The 21,239-nt window shown below is 39.8% G+C and overlaps 1 protein-coding gene across 1 annotated transcript; it reads left to right on the forward strand.

Annotated features, from left to right (window-relative positions):
* The first annotated feature begins 3,658 nt into the window (after positions 1-3,658).
* tcea3 (transcription elongation factor A (SII), 3) lies at positions 3,659-14,179 on the forward strand. Its single transcript, XM_030781627.1, has 14 exons — positions 3,659-3,844; positions 4,454-4,516; positions 4,851-4,956; positions 5,078-5,186; positions 9,898-9,963; positions 10,120-10,191; positions 10,425-10,484; positions 10,815-10,892; positions 11,358-11,521; positions 11,656-11,712; positions 11,925-12,079; positions 12,659-12,805; positions 13,088-13,159; positions 13,530-14,179. The coding sequence occupies exons 1-14, from the start codon at positions 3,776-3,778 to the stop codon at positions 13,536-13,538; spliced, it is 1,227 nt and encodes a 408-aa protein (XP_030637487.1). The 5' UTR covers positions 3,659-3,775; the 3' UTR covers positions 13,539-14,179.
* Positions 14,180-21,239: the final 7,060 nt, after the last annotated feature.

The raw sequence follows: 21,239 nt of genomic DNA on the forward strand, positions 1-21,239 counted from the left end.
CAGAGAAGCGCTCAGAGCTACGCAGCAGCCTTCAAATGAACTATAAATACTTAAATCAACTGAGGACAGATGTTCATGCCATGACAATTCTCTCAAAGAACCTTGAATGTTCAATTACAGAGGCACTTTGCACTTAAAAAAAAATGAAAGTGTAGTGAAATCATTCATTTTCTGGTCTGATGTCATCTCCATAATTTTACCAACTATGGTCTCTTTGGTCCGTTATGCCACAAACTGGTTAGGAGGACATTGTATGAGGATTCCTAAAGGAACTGGGTTGCCACTGGTAGAAGTAGGCTACTCTCTTCAGTATGCTGTGGGAGGTCAAATTTTGCTGTATGCGATGGCTTAGAGAACCAGACTTCTGAGGTGAGCTTGTCTTAGCCTCTGTCTGGTGTTGTTAAACACTGACTGGGGATACTGACTGATGTGGGTTGATCCAAGCCGGTAATGATAGATTTGTCTCTCATAACTAGAAACCTGCTGTAATTCAGCACTTTATAAATGTATGATTATGCATGCGCATAGATGTAGTTATGCAACCACAGAAACTTGTATATATGTGCTTGGAGGTTTGGGGACGGGGTGGAGTGGGGTGGAGGGTATTTCGGGTGAAGGCAGAAGTTTGGCATGAGTGGGAATGTAACAAAGTTCGTTAACAAGCAAAAAAACCCCCAAAAAAACCCCAAAAGGATTACACGTTAAAATACCCTTGGAAATGGTATTCTGTATCTGCTAAATGAAAGGAAGACAGTCGTGCATTAAGTTCAGTACCATGAGCCAGATTTAACCATAGAGTCCCCACGTCACATTTTTTTAGACGTCGAAACAGAAATCAACTCCAAATTGATGTTTATGAGACTGTAAGTTGGCTTTATCTTTTACGGCTTACGAAAATAGAAAACTAACTGTGCTTTAACTGGCTTGTCGAATATCCAGATATGGCTCTTACTCAGTCACTTCTTTCTGTGTTACTGGTCCCTGAACTACATTGAAATTGTACATGCGTTGTGCTCTCTCTAGTTAGCAAAGATCCTGATATGCAACCAGAATTCCATTAGTAATATTCACTGGAAAAAGTATTCTACTAAAGCCTCGTTTAGAGAACAGGGTTTAGCGAAAAATGTAGACGAGAAAATCTACAGCAAATCTGAAATCTGAAAATGGTTAATAAGAGCAAAAATGAGGACAATAACAAGTAAACCCCGGACAGTGAAGGACAGATGGCAATTTCTAGGATGCAATGTTTTTTAGAAGCTCAGAATTTTTTGTCCCCTCAAATTGCTCCATCACCTTACAGTGAAATGGCCCACTTGTGAGGCCTGGTTTAATCTTGATGATCCACAGAATAGGACAGAGTAAAAATAAACCCAGGGCGCACAGCCACAGCCATCAGTATTTAGAGATGGGCAGGCAAAGATTGAGTTCCAGGACACTGGCAAGATTTGCTTGTAGACATTGTATAAGAGCTTAACGAGTGAATCAAGTTACTCAGAGTTGTAAACCTGGTCATTAGCACCAATAACAGATTAGTGTAAGACAGGATCCTTAGAGACCTAGTCTTTGTATTTTGTATGCAAGAAATGAAATTTTTATGTAAGACATCTTGCAGAGCGTACTTAGTTATTAATTTTCATTTTGCTGATTTAGAGAAATGCACTCCCCCCCCCCCCCCCCCCCCCCCCCCCCCCCCAGTTTTCAAGATGGTCTTGTGATTAACTACACCAATCTGAAAGCAATGTACTATTCAGTCATCCTAAGTGTTAACTCAAGAATGATCTGAACTCCTGAATGTCACACTCTTTCTCTATTTGTGGTGTTTATAACACAAGTAAGGGAAAATGAACTGTCAGCTTCGAACTTCGAATTTCCCTGACAGGCAGATTATTCATGCTATACCTAAGAGCATGTATTTGCATATATTGGGCCTGAATACAACAGAATTCGAAGGCAGGAATGGCCCATACTTTCTCCCATGCAATGTGCCGACTGCTACATGAAAATGCTGATGAAAATCCAATAGCACCCCCATTTGTCAAGACAAGAGGGAAATAATAATTAAAAAAAAAAGCAAACTGAAGTTCATGTGGAACACATGGGTAACCTGGTTAGATATTAAATGAATAATATTAAAGAGGTCACTATTGCTCTCTTTCTCTTGCTTAATGTCTGTGAACAAAAAGGTAAACTGAATATTTTATGGTAGCTTTTTAGGTATGCTTTTTTTTTAATTGATTAATAAGTTCATATGAAGGTCCTGACTATTTCTGGATGTGGCTAAAATTCATCTGGGAAGTGTCTTTTTAAGAATACCGTCGCTTCAGAGCATTGTAATGTCTTTCCTGGATGACTTGTATATTTGGGTTAACCTATTAATCAAAAACCAATTAAGGCATGGGAAACAGTTACCAGTATTCTCAAACCAATCGATTCCTTAAGTGAGTCAGTGAACTATTGAGTTGCAACAACTGTGCTAACACCAGTTCACCTGACACGACTTTGGGCAGGCCTGGTTTACACACTGCCAGTTGTCCTGTGGGCCACTCCAACAACTGATCAGTTTTGATGAGTTGTTCTGATTAAAGGTTGACATCAAGCACAGATGGCAAGAATAAAAAAAAAATCATTTATGATCTCTCCCACAATTAGCTATTGTCTAAACCACCTCCACCCAACAAAAGCAGCAACAACGACGATGACAGTAACACAAACCAATTCACATGTGGAAAATCTGAGTATTAAAGGATCTGTAAACACAAGAAAATTCACCATATGTTTTACATTAAGCTATGGTGCCATGAATAAATAATAAAAACGGGATTACATGAACAGCACTGTAAGAGGAGATTTCCTGATCGTCCTCAATATGTTATGCAAATTTCGCTCAACATATGAAAGTTAATCTCGAAATTACCACACAGACACACACACATTTAATTTCCTCGGAGAGCGAAAACGCATCAGTTTCTGTAGCTGAGAAACCCATTTTAAGTTTACACTGATATGTAATACTACACTGCCATCTACTGTGCAGTGTCCGAAACTTCTGCTGTTCTTTACGAGACAGCCGACAAATTAAGAAAGACAAACACTGCTTTCCTCCTAAAAACAGCGAACATGTAAGGGATACATACAACATATTGTCCACAACTACTGATCACAACAGTCGACACAATATGGTAATTTATCATTAATGGTCTGCAACTAAAAAGAAACGCACAGAAATGGGTCGTTTTTTCTTGTTGCGTTCAGGTAAAACATTAACTTCTGTCCTTGTTCAGAATCACTGACCAAATGCTGCTTGAAGAGTACATTCTATTAAGCAGCTTTATAGGGGCTCAGCCGAGGGTATACTGTATGAATTCATCGAGGTTAGGCTGCATCCCATGCACTGAGGCGCACCAAAGTGTGCACTCATGAAGTTCACACACCGTTGGCGTCTTGACATGTTTGCGACGTACACAAAACAACTTGCCTGGTGTTCCGTTTTCATTCAGTTTTCGGTCTGAACTTGCAACTCCGCCAAAGGTGTTTATTTTTAGGGTGTTGTCATGTGTCAGAGCTATTTTGACCAGATGGTCTGGGGGATACAACTGTCCTTCTTGCTTGCACTACGAGGTCCCGCCCCCTGGCTTGACGGACCGTACAGTAATGTGAAGTCTCGAGAGGGAACAAAACTTCTTACATTTCTTACATTGTTTATGTAGTTTCAGAAAACGTCGTTCATACTTTTTTTTTTTCTTCGTACATAGAGCGCGAGACTCATGCTTGAAGTATGACGAAAGAAGAAGACCTAGTTCGGATTGCTAAAAAGCTAGACAAGATGGTGTCTAGAAATAACATGGTGAGAAATTTATTTTGACTCGAACTTCACGTGATTTGTTTATTTTTTCATGCTTTTATATAGCCTGCTATCATTATGAAACGGGTTCTTTAAAGAACAATGTTGCTTAATGAATACATTTGTCAAAATGAAACTGTCAAAATGACCGCACGCGATATGCAACGCACTAGGAGGGAAAAACGTGCCATGCTAGTAGTGCCACCACTACAAGTCGCAGTTGTGGTAGACGCAAATGCTGAACAGGTGTCTGGCAGAGGATTGTTCAGATTTTGCTAATGCAGCTACTCGGCGTAGGGACAAAATTAGCGGCTTTAATAATATTACAGCTAAAGTAGCGTATTACTTGAATGCACTCATTCTGTTGATCAACATTTTAAGGCCTAATGTAAATAGTACAAGGTCATGGAGACGCGTTATCAAATTGACTGTGACCCAAATGTTGATCAAGTTAGAGCACATTTTGGCAATGGATCTAGGTTAAACAAATATAATGATGAATTTGTAACAGGAGAATTACAGCTGAACAATAGTATAAAAACTTGCATTTCAAAAAACAAGTTAATAAGTTTCTGTTTCCCCCCTAAATGGCTTTTTATCTTTCCAAAACAGGAGGGGGCACTTGACTTGCTGAAGGAACTGAAAAGCTTCAACATGACCCTGAAGCTACTAAAAGTACGGTCACATGTCCGTCAAGAAAAAAAACCTCCCACAAACACAAAGGCAAAATGTGTAGTCTTATTTAAATGATAGAATTGTTAACACATTTTCAAGCAGTCTACTGAAGTCAGTGTGTTATTGCTGGATTGAAAGCAAACCGTACAGTGCTGTTACTGGGAAACACGGAGTGAGGGCCAAGTTAATGTGAAGTTGCTTTCCAAAAGTTTGTTCGCCTAGTTCATTTGTTTTGCTCTTTTGTCAATGACAGTACACTCTATTTGAAAGCAGATACTGCTCTGACTGCTTTATGCATGAACCCCCCCCCCCTCCCCCCCTTTTATTTTTTCAGGACACCAGAATTGGCATGTCTGTCAACGGAATAAGAAAGCACTGCACAGATGAGGATGTTGTAGCCTTGGCTAAGATCCTCATCAAAAACTGGAAAAAACTTCTAGGTAATGGCCTGTGCTTACTGTGCTGTCCTCAGAGTCTGTAAGATAAATGGTTTCAGCCCTACTGCTATGGGTGTATAGTTGTTTTTACTCACAACTTTTCAACTGTTTACTTTTTCGTTAGAATCTGCCCATGCTCAGAAGGCTGAGAGACCAAATGAAATGAAAAATGGAAATGAATCTAACACGAAAACAGAATTACCTGGAAGTCCCTCTCCTGAGATGGAGTCAAGGTATGCTATTTATAAACAGATGTGTGGTATTGCAAACTTTTATTTCTGTGAAGAGTGGGAAAATTATGCAGTAAAATTGAAATAATATCTCTTTTTGAATGAGTCAAAATACTGACCTGCATCTCCCTCAAACTTGGCTGTGTCACGTAAACAGCTTGGCCCTGGAAGAGTTAACTTTTGCAGAACAAAACCTGTTTGTCTTGTCAGTCCAATGACGGCAGTGGTTGAATTCATGTCAGACTTAAACCTCACACCACAAAAAAAACAAAAACAAAAAAACAAAAACCCTATTTGATAAACATAGAAAAGAGAAACCAGAGGCGGATCAGAAGAAGGAAAAACGAGAGGTGGATATCAGTAAGGAAAAACAAGAGGCTGATCGCAAAAAGGAGAAACAACAGGAGAACCATAAAAAGGAACAGGAGAGGTGAGAGGCGTTTTAGACCGAGGTTCTCTGGTCTAGACCTCTGGCAGAGTTGCGTCACTGAACGGTGTTCCTGCTTTGTTTAGGAAAGATGATTTCTTCTGCAGTATCGTCTTCCCTTCACCGCCCCGTCCCTCCTTTCCACGCGCTCATCCCAGGTCTCTGTCCGTGGGGGCAAAGAAGGACAGGTTAGGGTGGTCGGGGGGGGGGGGGGGGGGTCAGTGCATGATTTCATGGGAGAGCATGCAGTGGAGATGAGCTATTCAGGTCTGCTCTAAAGTCCCCCGCGCATGTCCCCGTGTGTCATGCTGCAACGACTGTTGTTTTGGATGGTCTGTCGTGCAAATACGTTAGCGCTCAGCAGTCACGGAGTTGCATGCGACATTAGTCGTTTAAAATCAACAGTAATATCAGGCCATGAAATCTTATGCTGGTCATTTTCAATCAACGTATGTCGTGAGTAATATATATATTGCTTGAGGCTTGGTTAGATCCGTGTGATCTTTGGATGGAATGGTGTTGCATATTGTATTGCAATTAGTGCTATTGCTATGTTAAAACGGAATCTCATTGAAAGAGAAATGTAAACGTTTTTGTTCAGGAGGGATTCTTCAGATGCTCCAGCCTCTCTCCGTTCTCACCATCCACCTCTCCCCAGGCGCCCATCTGTAGATATGAAGAAGGAGAGGTCAGTTTTAACAGTGCACACTGGGGTGCGGTGCACACTTTGGATGAAATTTGGACTTAATTGATTAAAATTCCATTATACAAGATCCGCTTGGATGGAGACTTTCGCTTTGTTGCTTTTGGCATTTGAGTTATTAGTAATTCCATTTTTCTGTCTGGGCATGGAATTGTCTAAGCCTTAGCTGTACGTACGAAGCTGTCTTGAAGATACTTGAGGGTATATTAGAACTGTGTTTGAAGTCAAATGTTCAGACCTTTACTTAACAATGTTTTGGAGATGTTTCTTAGGAATACTTGTACCGTGTGTAGGCTAACGTTCATATTTTGTCCAGGAAAGATTCTCCAGATTCTGTTTTTCCATCTCCTCCATCTTACCTGCACCCTCCTCCCCTCAAGCATTCATCCACGGAGGTCAAGAAAGAGAGGTCAGAGCCTGATTGAACCACGCCGGTTTGTCATAGAGAATGCAAATGAACTTTTAAGACAAACTGAGCATTTTCCAGTTTTCCAAGCAAGAAACACACCGTTTTTTAATTTTTTTTTTTTTAAAGTTTTTATGATACGTCTGTCATGGTGTTGAGAAGAACAGTTTTAAGTGATGTTGAGATCTAAAGAGAGGGGTTTTTTGTTCTCTTTATAAAATGTTATGCTTTTATATTTATTCAGGGGAAGTGCTCCTCCTGTACCTCCTCTTCATCAGCCTCCAACTCGTTCTCCTCCTAAGCGTCCTCCGTATTTAGACGCAAAGAAAGAGAGGTCAGAGTCTGTCTGAAACATGAATACTTTGGACTTTTCTGTGTGTACATATGCGGTGATGTATGGTAATGCAATTGAAATACTTTCTTACTGTACTTGAGTATGTTTTGGGAATATCTCTACTCAGGTATAAATGTTTCTGGCAACTTTCACTTTTGTGTTGCTACGTTTTCAAAAGGAAATTGTTAGTTATGCTTTAATGCGTTTCCCCAGACGCGTCACTTGCTGCAATATTAAATCAGCGGAAAATAACAAATATGCAAACATGCACAGAGCTTCACTCACTAAATCATTCAGCTATATCAGATATGTAACCCTGGTAGTGATCAGCCAGCACTGTATGGAACTATGAGTATGCCCCAGCCACATTTCAGCCCTCCTCAGTGTTAATATCTACTTTAGATTAGTGTATTAGCAAACATATTAGCAAAGTTTAAGTTATGTCCCATATGCTTGAGTGACTGTAACAGGCCTGCTTGACCTCTGTGTCACCAAAGTATTAAAAAAACAAAACAAACAAACATACAAATAAACATCAAAAATAGTCATCAGAATCTATTCTGTAATTAGAAGATGGCTGACTGGATTTTTTTGTCAACAGTTTGTAATGACCTTTTTTTCATTCACTGCTTTTTCATTATTTATATCATTTACCTGTACTTTTGGTACTTAGGCACATGTAATACTAAATACTTTAAATCTCTAACTGAGTAGTTTTCTCATGAGTTACATTCATTTTTACTCAGGTCATTTTCCTAAGAGGTATCTTTTACCCAAGTATGGCTACTGGGTACTTTATACAACACTGTTTAAATGCAAGGGAAAAATTTGCTTCTGTGATAGTGAAAAGCAATTTGCGTCTATTCTGCATTACAAACTAATTTTATAAACTCAAATGAGCCTAAAACAAGTCCAGAGCTTTCATGTTCTCCACCACACTTCACATTTTTCCCACACTCATTACGTATGATGTGAATTCTTTCTGTTCTTTGTGGTCATTACTTAAGTCCACTGTATTACTCGTTCATTGAGTGGTTCTTGTTCCTCTTCTACTGTGGTTATATGGGCCACCTGTGATGTTATGTTATAATGCTATCATCCTTTTTAAAATTTAATTTGACATTTCTCCGCATGTTTTTCATTCAAGGCCTGTCGTCACAATCCTCTCATCATTTGCACTTCTATCAGCTATTCCCTTTTTTTTTTTTTTTTTTTTTTTTTAAAAACACTGTTTTAGTTATTCTGTTGTACTTATAGCGGGGTTATATTTCACTGTAATTCCGAAACAGGAAATCTGTTTTCCCACATAGGAAAAAGGCCCCAGATCCAAACGCTCCTCTTCCTCCTTTACCTCTTCACCTCCACCCACCTCCTCCTCAACACCATAAGCAGCCATCTGTAGAAACTAAGAAAGAGAGGTGTGGGCTTGGTGTGTTGTGTTTTGTGACATTGTTAAAATCAATTGCATGATCAATATTTGCACCAGGATGAGCCAAACTCTCATGGCACAGGTTCACTACCTTGAATACTATTATTTATTGAATTAACTGTGTATATACATGCAGCGTCGTGTAGAGTTAGGTGACATTATTTAAAGTATCTAAATTACTGTTCACATAGGAAGTCAGTACAGTTTTGCTATTAATGCGTTTGTTTACCTAGTTTTCCATTTTGTTTTCACTGTTTTGCAGTGCGTCCTGTTCTTTTAATTAGCTAACGTTAAGTCACGCAAACGTAATTCACGGGTGACGTCTGACGTTGTTTCGTTTAGAAAAGAGGCTGTGGACCCAAATGCCCCTCTTCCTCCTCTCCCATTCCATCTTCATCCTCCCCCTCCTCCTAAACGCCCTTCATTAGATGTGAAGAAAGAGAAAGAGCGAGAGAAGGATAAAGAAAGAGACAAAGAGAAGACAAAAGAGAAAGAGAGGTCTGGACCAGTGTTCATGATACTTTGTGTTATACTGTTAGAGAAGGTCATTGCTTTCCCATTGATTTTATTGATAGTTGGGTTTGATTTATTGACACCTTTACTTGTTTAAAAAAACACTCAGTCGCACGTGTAAATGCTATTTGCAAAAAAAAAGAAATTTTCTGGATACCATCTGTGTAAATTGTCAATGGAAATATTTTTTTCCCCCTTGAATCATCCTTAGAAAGGAGATGTCAGATTGGAAACACCTTGCTCAGAAGCGGAACTCTGACTACATAAAAAAAGACAGGTTTGGAGCATGCTGGGCTGAACTCGTACCTTGAACTGGTCACCTTGCTAACTTCTGTTGCTGTGTGCAGAACTACTGAACTTGGTGTGGACTGGTCCTCTGTCTGCAGATGAAATAGTGAGCAGCACACGCCCCTCGCATGTTGTTAGTGACTGGCACATTGACTGCCATATTGATTCAATCTGTTATTTGATCAGGTGATGCTGTTTAATGATGTCGCAGCTGTGTCTAACCATGTAAGCGCTGTTTTGACGTCAGTGTTGTAAAATGCATGTGCTGACCTTCAGAGTTGTGAAGAAATGGGGAGTAAGATTGCCGACGTGGCTGATATAATATTCCTTTTGCAGAGAGAACTTGGGAGAAACTGAACCAGCCCAAGAGAGAGAGAGGTTGGAATTGATGTGTGCCATCATGGATAAATGGCATGGCATCAATACAGACCACAGATTGATTTTGTTATGTCTCTGTAGTGTGAAGCTTGTCAGCTTGACACTCGTGTAGAATAAATGTCTTCTCCGTGTTCATTCCGAGCATTGGACCTTGTCTGTTTATGTCTGTTCGCTTGGCGGTTTAGCTCTGCTAACGATTGCATCAAATATCCTCAAGTTGCTTCTCCCTTTTCCAGAAAAGATTCAGCAGACTTTAAACAGCAACCTCCTAAAAGACCTAGCCTGGACGGAAAGAAAGAAAGGTTGGCATAGAAACCGGTGCACTTAGAACACACGACACAGGCTTCAACTGAGAATAATCAGACAACCACAAATCTGCTAATATCAATGTAGTCTTTTCTTTGGAGATGAGTAGCACATTATTTTAAGTGATGATTGGTGAATTTTTTTTGTTGTAGGAGAGAATCCACTGAATCAAAGCCAAGCCATCATCCTGTAAAACGTCCATCAAACGACTCCAAACCGGAGAGGTACAGTAATTCTTCATAGCCATTTTCTCTAAGAATCAACTGTAAATTTATGCCTGAAATCATTTACATCACACATGCACTTGCACGAAGATATTGTGCTCGAAGGACAGCTGAAATCTATACCTCCTACCCCCCCCCCCCCTTTTTTTTCCCACTAGAAGCAGAGGATTTCGTTCACCCCATTTCTTTTTCATCAGTGAAAATCTTTTTTTCTTTTTTTTTTCTTTTTTCAGGAGGGACTCGACAAGTTCAAAATCTAACTCACCTCCATCAAGAAAGCTCTCAGGAGAGAGGTAAGAAGAATCAATGTTTGCCATAGGCTATCCATCCCTAATATGCTACTGTAATCTCACGTCTGTAGCCAGCTTCAGGGACTTCTACACACCTAATACCTCCAACTCTCAAGTCCCTGTAACCCCATGTTTTTTTTTGTTGTTTTTTTGTTTTTTGTTTTTTTTTTATCCACCCTCCCCCTTCATTCACTCTTTTTTCCATCCACACATCCCACCTTCAGAGACACCGGTACTTGTGCCAACTTGCGACTTTGTAGATATATCACCAGGAACTGTTCTTATTCTTATACGTTTACAGTTCTTATCTGTGGATCTGTTTGTTTTTTGCAGAAGGGAGTCGCAGGGCCACAAACTGGGGCAGACTGGCTCCTTGCAGAGGAAGTTATCGACTGACAGCACAGACGGACGGTAAGACTGACTGTGAATACTATAGTCATTTACTGGGAGTAGAGTTGCCAGTAGCATACTGTAAATGGTAGAGAGTGGCTTTAAGATACATTAATAGTAAATTACTGTGCAGTACTGTGCAGTTTCTGTATGATTTGCAACACAGGGTCATTTCTATAACTATGTATGTAAATTGGATATTGTTATGCAAATTACATAACAACATCATTAAATGTACTAGCGTAGATGCAGTTACATTTAAAATGCATATATTACAGCACTCCATACAGTAATTATTCTCTTTTATTGTTGTAATCTATTCTCAAGCATTGCATGCTTCTTATGTAATACCCCCTTTTAGATTCTTTAATAATCATAGTTCTGATCATTAATTTGAACAGAAGTCACCCGAAGTTGAAAAACTGACAAGTAGGTGGACAATGACCAGGACAAAACATCAACTGTTTTTTTTTCCCCCCCGTTCAGGAACAAAAGCAAACCAGGGACCCCGAAGACACCCACCACACCCACGAGCCCACTGTCACCCTGCTTCAGCTCCGCAGGGGGTCCTCTGGCCCCTCATCTGCTCACAGGAGACTCGATTCGAGACAAGTGCATTGAGATGCTGGCTGCGGCTCTGCGCACAGATGGTGGGCGAAAGACAAGAGACAAACAAACACTCAACACCCACACAGATACACTTCAGTTATTTTTGGTTAAATAATTATGAATTATGCAATTCTAAAACATTAGCAAAACATGTATGGATGTACTTGTTTCTCAGATGACTATAAAGACTATGGGGCAAACTGTGACGCCATGGGAGCAGAAATTGAGGATCATATCCTTTTTGTACCATGGTTTATTTTGAAACAAACAAACCAACAAACAAACAAAAACCTTTCTCTCCACGTGAAACTCATAGCACTGACAGTTATGAGTCAGTTTTTATTGGATACGGAACTGGAATCTGTTCATAAGCTGATTACATATTGAAGACTGATTTGTACCACAACATAAAATGAGCTCCTTGACTAGCCTCCTTCTCCTCACATATCTACCAGGAGATAAAATCCACAGACATGAAATATAAGAATCGCGTTCGTAGTCGCATCAGCAACCTGAAGGATCCAAAGAACCCCAATTTACGCAAGAACGTGCTGGCAGGTGCCATCGAGCTACACCGCATAGCCAGCATGACTGCAGAGGTAGGATCCGAACACCAGACATCTTGTTTGTGTGTGTGTGTGTGTGTAGGAGATGGCCAGTGGTGTGTTTGTGTGTGTGTTTGTATATAGGAAATGGCCAGTGTTGTGTTTGTCTGTTTTTTTGTACAGGTGCTCCTCAACTTATGATGGGGTTAAGTCCCGATAAACCCATCGTAAGTTGAAAATATCATCAAAAACGCATTTAATACAGTACATCTAACCTATCATACGTCATAGCTTAGCCTAGCCTACCTCAAACGTGCTCAGAAAGGCTCGCAACACGGTACATTGCAGAGTATCGGTTGTTTATCCTCGTGATCGTGTAGCTGACCGGGACCTGCTGTTCGCTGCCGCTGCCCCGCATCACGAGAGATCATCGAACCGCTTAACGCTAGCCCGGGAAGAGATCAAAATTCAAAATTCGAAGCACGGTTTCTGCTGAATGCGTATCGCTTCCACACCATCGTAAAGTCGAAAAATCGTAAGTCGAATCATCGTTAGTCGGGGGCCATCTGTATAGGAGATGGCCAGTGATATTTTTGTGTGTGTTTGTGTGTGTGTGTGTGTGTGTGCGTGTAGGAGATGGCCAGTGATGAGCTGAAGCAGCTGAGGAGTGTTTTGACCCAGGAGGCGATCAGAGAGCACCAGATGGCCAAGACTGGTGGCACCACCACTGACCTGCTGCAGTGCGGCAAGTGCAAGAAAAAGAACTGCACCTACAACCAGGTACTGCCTTTCTTCCCCTTCCACTGCTCTCATACACCCCGGTCCTCAGAACACAAACACTATCCCGACATAACTGTGGATTTTCCCAAATCCGTGTCTCGTGATTTGGTCTCGGATTTTAAGGGGCTATTTGTGCGTTCCTCTTTGACCTTGTTGTTGTTTTTTTTTTTTTTTTGAAAGTAGCAAAATTTTTCTGTGTACAAGCGCTTCAACTGACCGTTATAGCAAAGGTTGTCTTGTGAGTCGGTATCTGTCAGGAGTTTGTTTTCTGGGCCTTTACAGGTACAAACGCGCAGTGCTGATGAGCCAATGACCACCTTTGTGCTGTGCAATGAATGTGGAAACCGCTGGAAGGTAAGAGTAAAATCAAGCCTCCGTTTTTAACAAACGGTCAAAACCTCCGTTTGCTTATAAGGTTAGTCGTATGGTAATAAATATGTGGTTAATGCTTGATAAATAAATCATTTTTTTTTTCCTGTTGCGATTTTATAATTGCACGACTACGCTCAAAGATTGATTTTCTCAAAGGCATGAAACCAAATATGCAGCAGTATTTGAACGGAGTGCAGCAGGCCTGTTGAGAAATTGTATTCCAGGATGCAAATTATACCGTCTGCTTTTGAGGAAACTCGATTGTTAATTGAACTCCGCAGTGTGGCAACTTTTAAATTACTCCCACAGTGCCTAGTGCCTGACTCTGGAACTGTGTTGTGCTCTCTTCTAGTTCTGCTGATGTGAGACCAGGTCCCCAATAACACTGAATACACTGATTTGAATGCTGTTTAATGAGAGAGAGACAATTAGTCATCATTATTATTATATTTCTTTTTTTTTACAAGCAATCACTGGCCATAGCGTGTAGCGAAAAATATTTTTATTTGAACTATCAAAGATTTATATGCCCACTGCCTATTGTTTCACTGGTAATAAATGCACAATGTAGCAGTTAACTCAAAGGGAAACCTTAGAAAGATGGATGCATTGACTATTGTACATATGTTTTAAGACAATATGCTTTTATACAGTGATATATAATATATGATATACGAAAATGATGATGATGATGATGGTGATGGTGATAGTAGTGGTGGTAGTATTGTTTAAGGTTTGAATCTGTCTCCAAATCCTTAGTGAAATGTATTTTATAACTGAACCAGTTGCACACAGTGATGGGCAAATGTTAAATTAACTCTGAGCGTGTGAATGCCTTGAGGAGCAATATAAACACTTTTAGAGTTAAATTAACAGCGGTGAATTTCATTTTAAATATCTCAAAGCGCTCTATATCATCCAGATCTTATATTCATATCATGCAGAAAAAGTCATAATTGTATCAGCTCTCAGTCATGGCGCAGGGTATAAAAGAGAATACGAAAAGATGTTAGTTATGATTTGGAATGAACTCAGCCAGAAGCCTTGTGTTTGAATTTGTATGTAAATAAGATATTAAACTGAAACCTTGCTTTGGAATATCATATTCTTTGTCTGATTTCACGCACAGTCCGATCTCAGTATCTGTTTTACTTTTTCCTATTTCTTTTCTGTTCTCCGGTTAAATGAATGCATATTGTTTTATAGAAGAATCCATTGAAATATGCAATTCAACGAACAAGATATTCCGGGTCTTCTGCAGAATGTATCACCAAACAGATACACTGCACAGATCATTTGGTTGGACCTGCTACAGTACATGTTAACACCATCAGTCTTAAGCTTATTACCTTACAAGGAAGAAAAAATGCATGACAATTGAATTGTTAATCCCTGGGAGAGGAAAACACACGCACCCACGCACACACACACACACACACACACACACACACACACACACACACACACAATGTTGCTGTATAACAGAGGGTTTCTCTAGAGGGTCAAGCTTTCAAAGGAGATATCAGGATGTTTGCAAATATGTATTCAGTTGAAGTTTTGCTATTTCTCTGTGGTTAAAACATTATTAAGAATCACTCTATTAATATGTTATATTGTCGTTTTCATTTTCATCATTTAACAACTTGTGTTTTCATCATTTAACCAATTTTGCATGTCATTACAAAATATTTAGTGTCAGCATAACAGATATGGGGTATTCGATGACTGATTACTATAATATAATTAATGGAATTATAAATTGCATTTATTTACATATTCATGATATTAAATTCTAATTTGCATTTACCTACCTATTACTTTAATACTGCCACTGTTGTGCCTTTAGAGGGCAAGATTGAGGCATGTTTTCTGCACGGCCCACCCTCCCCAGCCATCTCACTGTGTTGCCATGGCAAACTGAGCTGTTTTTTGTGGGTGCAAAATAAATCTTACAGGCTTGCTTGAGTCACGATTCAGTTCATTATTTTTTCTTCTGTGTTGTTTTTTATGATTACGTGTTTTGGTACTGGGAAGCAGGACAGTCGCTGTGAATATTTAAAATGGTTATAATTTTGTTATGGTTATCGCTTGTTTAAATCAACAAAAAGCGTCACGCTTATTTCCCTTTATTAATTTATTACTATTTGTTTATTTAACATGCACCGTAGTCATGCATGGCATCACTACATTAGGTGAATGAACATTAAGATTAGATATACATGAGAGTGTATAAAGCATGCCATCATTTTTAATATAATAATGATTCTTCCAAGCTTTGAACTATATTCGAAATACCACACTGTTCATGTTTTTCAAACCTCTGAGTGGGTAAAGGCAGGTAAACATCAGTTGAGAGTGTGAATGTTTTTAATGAGTGAAGAGGAATTTTAGGTCAGCAAAAAAAAAAAAGTTTAGTAGGAGGAGACAACTGGATGGGTCACCAGAGAACCTCCCACACCAGGGGGGTATTCCAGAAAGCAGGCTTAGTGAAAACTCAGTTAGCTAACTCAGAACAAGTAGTAAACCCCCTAATCCAAGAGCCCAGTGGCTTCATTCCCCCTAGGAAAACAAAGCCATAGGATAGGGCTCTCCTATCAGGAGGTTTACTACTTGTTCTGAGTGAACTAACTCAGAGCTTTCACTTAACCCGTTTTCTGGAATACCCTCCAGGACTCATCTTTGAGCTGTTCAGGTTAGACTGACTCCCTAACTTAAAACTCAGAGACAATTTTTTTTTTTCTCCTGTTCCATTTACTGAAAGTAGACTCCAGGGCTTGTTACATTGTTCAGCAAAATGAAAGACAGACTCCCAATATCTCTCATGTCTTATCCTTAATTTGTCTCCTCAGCCAAGGAACTGTAGATAGTAAGCATGCTGTAGACATGGCTGGTGATTCGTCAGTAATGAGAAATGGTGGAATTACTCTTTTATGTTTCCTTTCCTCTGGAAATGAGGCTCATTTGTCGCCACTCTGCCTTTGTTATATCAAAGGCCTAGAATGTCACAGTGGGCTACAACTATTACACACTAAAAGGAATGGAGGCTTTTTAGTTATGCAAATTGATGTTATTGAGAAAAATGCAGAGAAGAAAAGATTTCTACTTGATTTTGAAGTGCGATATCAGCATAAAAACTCTTTGCATAACAACTAGCTATCGTGCTGAGCACATTGTACTAAGGGCTTAAATGTTACAAACCTAAAAAGAGTGTTAAATTGTTCATATATGAGCATGATATAAAGCAAAGGATTAAGGGAAATTTCATTGTTTCTGTGACCAGAGTATGATAACACTTAAATGTCTGCCATAATTGTACCATTTAGCTAAAATTTAAAAAGTCTCTCTCCCTTGAAAATACAGTATAGGGATGTCTGTCGTCCACACCCCCCCCCCCCCCCAAACCCCCCCCCAAGAAATGTGAGTGTAATTCAGAGAAAGAGGGAAAAACATCTTTTAATCATGTAATTTCATACAGATGGATGGATGTGATTTAGTTAAGATATAAATGGACCCTTTCTAAAAGGATTTATTTATTAAGACTCTTTGGTACCACCTGTAATACCAAGATTTGGGACTATATATACTACTAGGGCTACTATAAGGATCTACAGGCTCAAAGAGCACAGAGAAAATTTTTATGAGAAGAGGTTTTGAAAAAACCTATTATTGTGTGGAATGGAAAGCAGTACTTAATGGGTCCTTTCCACACTAACAGATGATATAAGGGAAAATAGAGTGGTGCTTCACATTGGCTAGTAACCATTTGGATAAATCAGAAATGTTTGTTTGTGTTTTGCCTCCAGAAAACGTTGTGTATTCGTCAATTAATTCTTTGTGAATGCAAATAGGCCTCCATTGTGAATTTACAGGTAAACTGCATAGACGCGGTGTACAGCCTCACTTTGGATGGTGCCATTTGGAAAGATAATTTATGAGCAAGTTGTGAAGGCAACAAGGTTGAGATTGAGATTAGATGTTTTCAGCGACTGTATAGAGCGCTAGTGCGGGTGCAAGTTTGATTGGTTGAACTCAAAGACAATAAATCACGTAAATAAACTTCTCGAACATGCATGCAGGATACGTAAAAGTCCCACTAAACCTGGAAAAAAAATAGACTGAAATAAATGAGTAAGAACCAAATACAGTCTGTACTGTCTCGTCAGAGGCAGGTCCATGTGATATCCCTCCGGCCTTGTTGGAATTTCTCTCCATTTTTCTGTGTAGAAATTGCTGTCAAATATGACCCCATTACTCAGTCTTTGACAGTCTTTTCTCTTCTTTGCAAAAGAGAAATAAACAGACCGGCACGAGACTGAGAACGCGCTGATAGATGCTAATCGTGCCGTGTCTTGCGTTTGCTCAGAGGAGGCCCAAGAGTCGCGTGTGCTCTGTATCACCCTTTTGAATGATGTTCGCCCTCAGTGACAATATGATTAGTGTGGGCTGAGATTTAATAATTGCCTCTTGTGATTGAGTGCCCCACCGCGCGCAGGGTTGGGGGAGGGGTTGGGGGAGGGGGGGGGGGGGGGGGGGGGGGGGTGAAGGCCATGCTCTGTGGTACCTTCACACTGCCCCCTGATTTGTGCTCCATGCTGGGGCCCATGCCCCTGAGCCTCCTCTGCCCTTCCCCATACCTCTAACTTCATTCCGCCAATTACTACAAGTCGAGATGATATTGTATTGGCCCTCCCTCTCATCTATCAGGTCCCGTGATAAGTGAATTACAGCTTTGCTCTGCCCGGAGTACGGAAAGAACGTGGATCTCCTTCTGGGACCATTTGCTCTTATCTCAAACAGAGCATAAACATGATTTAGATTACGCCTCTTTGGCTTATCTATCTGTATGGATCTAACATTATCTTAATGGCTCATATATCAAGGGAATAATGACTGTGGCTGTAAATAAACTGTCACCTATGGGTAGACTATGGCACATGGTAATTACTTATTTGCAGATATATAATGATCAGTTACTAACCGTCATGTGGTTTTGTATTAAAAAAGACTTGTATTTAAAACTCAGAAATACATTCTGTTGTTTTATACATAACAGCCGAATAGAACTACAACTCTGAGGAGCAGAAAACGTTCCACACTAGAACGTAATTCTCATACTAAAATCCTTCTCTCTGCTGCAAATCAGTCGTTTCTAGGCTGATGAAAGAGAATGCTCACGGGAGGCATGCTCTAATTTCAGAGAAATTCAAAATGGACATGGATTTTACTCATCCCCTGGAAGCCTTTTGTCACATGCATTAAAAAAAAAACAACACGGATCTGTGTAACACAACGTATGACGGTAACTCAGCACAGCGTTCTGTGGATGGGCAGCGGTAACCTACTTCTGAGAAAAGAAGGTCACCATAGTACAAGCTCTTGATCCGTTTGGACGATGACCAGACTGGCAATTAAAAAACAAATAAAAAGTGTCGCAGTATTTAACACAAAGATATTTTGAAAGATTTCAAGATGCTTGTTGTCAGAGGCTATGTTAATTGCATTTCAAAAGAGGCCAAGTACTCAAGCAAACTGACAAATAAATTGAGCATGGCTTTAACATCTGTCTTACATACAACATCCACCACATAATGTGTAGTTTATTTTTCCCATTTAGCATGTTGATGCTACCAATTATGTTTAGCATTTGTGAATACATTAACAGCCAGATTGATTTGAGGGAAACTATGTCTTAAAATCATTTTGCAGTTCCCTTACATAGCTTCTTTCACAGTTACTCATTTTTTTTTCTTGTAGAACACGCTTCAAAGAACATTTCAGTTAAGGGAACAGAGAGGGTGAAAAGTATGTTTCGATAAAGTCAATATGTAACGTTGGCCTTCTGTGTATATGCTGACTACATCCACTGTAACTCGTTTAGGCAACATAATTCAAATAGAACTTTATAAAAAAGATGTGGTCCTGGAGCTCTGTGACATCTTTCTTGAATTATTAACCATATACTGACTGGCAAGACAGTCTGATATTCACTCTCACTGTCTGTGCCGGCCGAATGAGGCAATTTCAGTTATGTCACGGAAGACCTGAGCTCTTTGATATCAGATGAGCTGTTCAACTCAGGTTTATTTATCTGAATGTATGAGAAGCCCTTGGGAATCCATCATTTATAAAATATAAGTTATTACAATAGGACACTGAGAAGAAACAGATAGGCAGAGAAAAACAGAAAGCATGTCAGTTTGTTATGTTCATGTTCGCGCATGTCTGTGTATTCTGCCTACAGCTTATCATGTTACACATATGAACATTCATTTGCCTATATGATTATTGCATAATGGACCTGACAGGGAACATTAGACAAAAGACATAATATGCATTTTCCACAGTCTGAATGAACACAGCACACATGATAATGAGCTAGAAATTCTCAGACAGTGACTGTATTTGTCTTTTAAACCATTTAAGTCATCATTCTGTAAGAGGTGTTTCGAATTTCTTATTTATTTTGATTTATTTTACAATTCTTACTTCTTATATTTACTTTCGCAAGTATGAAATGCAGCAACTTGTATTTTTTTTTTTGGAAATATTGGTATTCCAGCAGTATGTGGTTTGAAGCGTACAGCTGAGTTCTCTGCCCCTGCATCATCCGATCTTTAGTCGTCATAATACTCGTAATGTAAGGATTAGTTAGAAAAAAGAATGTACTACATTAGAACAGTCTGGACTCAGACACCCCCTCCTGCAACCCCCCCCCCCCCCCCCCCCCCCCCAAAAGTCATTGCATAACAGCCATTATGCAGCTTGTGTCAGCTGTTTTAACTTATTGTAATGCTCAGCTCAGATCAAAGATGAGCTCGGTTGATAATGATCTTTCTGCTGGAGGAGAGAGAGAGAGTGCATCCTCCAACAACGTGTGCATGCAAAGCACTTCAGGGACGGATGGGTCGTGAGAGAGATTATCGTTCAAAAGAAACTGCGCGTCTCGTAAGTTGTCATAATATCTTCAAAGACAATGAAAGGAGTCAAGACGTCTGACATCTTTTGGTTTTCGAACCGGGCCCTGATACGACCGTGATCCAAGTCCATCAGTCTTACAATGAGATCAAATGTCAAAGGTCAGAAAACAGCAAGAGGTGCTCATTATGTGTTCATCCTGATCTTCTGAGGCCATTAAAAAGCTTTTTTTTGGAATGATTGTTAGAGCTTGATATCTGCAGTACTCTGTACTGTGAGTGCAGTTCTCTGTGTGTGGGTGAGGTGTGGCACGCAAAGCACAGAGCCATTGACAGAAAAACCTTCACTTCACTATGTGCCCAATTACAATGTGCCACCTGTCAGCCTAATGCTCCAGCCACACATTCTCCAGAGCTGAGCATGGCAAGGAGATGAGAAAGAGAAAGAGAGAGAGAGAGAGAGAGAGAGAGAGAGAGAGAATTTACCACATGTTGTGAGATTTGTTCCTGTATGCAATTAGCAGAACTATGATTCTTTTCAGTAAAATACACACAGTTAAAAAAAAAAGAAAAAAGAATGTTATAATTTCAGGAAAATGAATATTGCCCCCTGTAATGAATTATTTCAAAGTAGAAAAAAAAAAATTGAGGTACAAGTTAATCAGTGATTCCAGGTGCAGCCATCTGGTGAATAAAAAGACTGGGGAATATGATTAAAACAGTGAGGAACTGAATGAGGCTATGCAAATCAGTCACATCAGCCAGTTATCCAAATGTCATATTCTGTAGAAAAAAACCCCACGATCACCGCCATTATCATGTTTAATGAGGCCGACGTCGTTTGCATGTGAATGTTAGCTACCTCTCTATTTGTGATGGGCTGACTGTTCGTGACTGCTTCAAAAGAGCAAGGTTACCTGTGAGGACAGGAGCAGAATCAGCATGAAATAGTATTGACAAGGGTTATTAACAGGGTTTATGGATGTCACATAGCGCATAAAGCGATAAAGGCCCCTTAGTTAAGACTTTTTGTTATATAACTGCGGGTTGAAATCCGTGGTGGAGAGTTTAGAAAACATCGTACAACGGGATCTTACAAAGGCTGGAAACTGCTGTGCTCACAAAACAGGAGAAAAGGCTTAATGTCG

The sequence above is a fragment of the Chanos chanos genome, chromosome 8 (genome assembly GCF_902362185.1).
Source record: "Chanos chanos chromosome 8, fChaCha1.1, whole genome shotgun sequence".
Classification (NCBI taxonomy): Eukaryota; Metazoa; Chordata; class Actinopteri; order Gonorynchiformes; family Chanidae; genus Chanos; species Chanos chanos.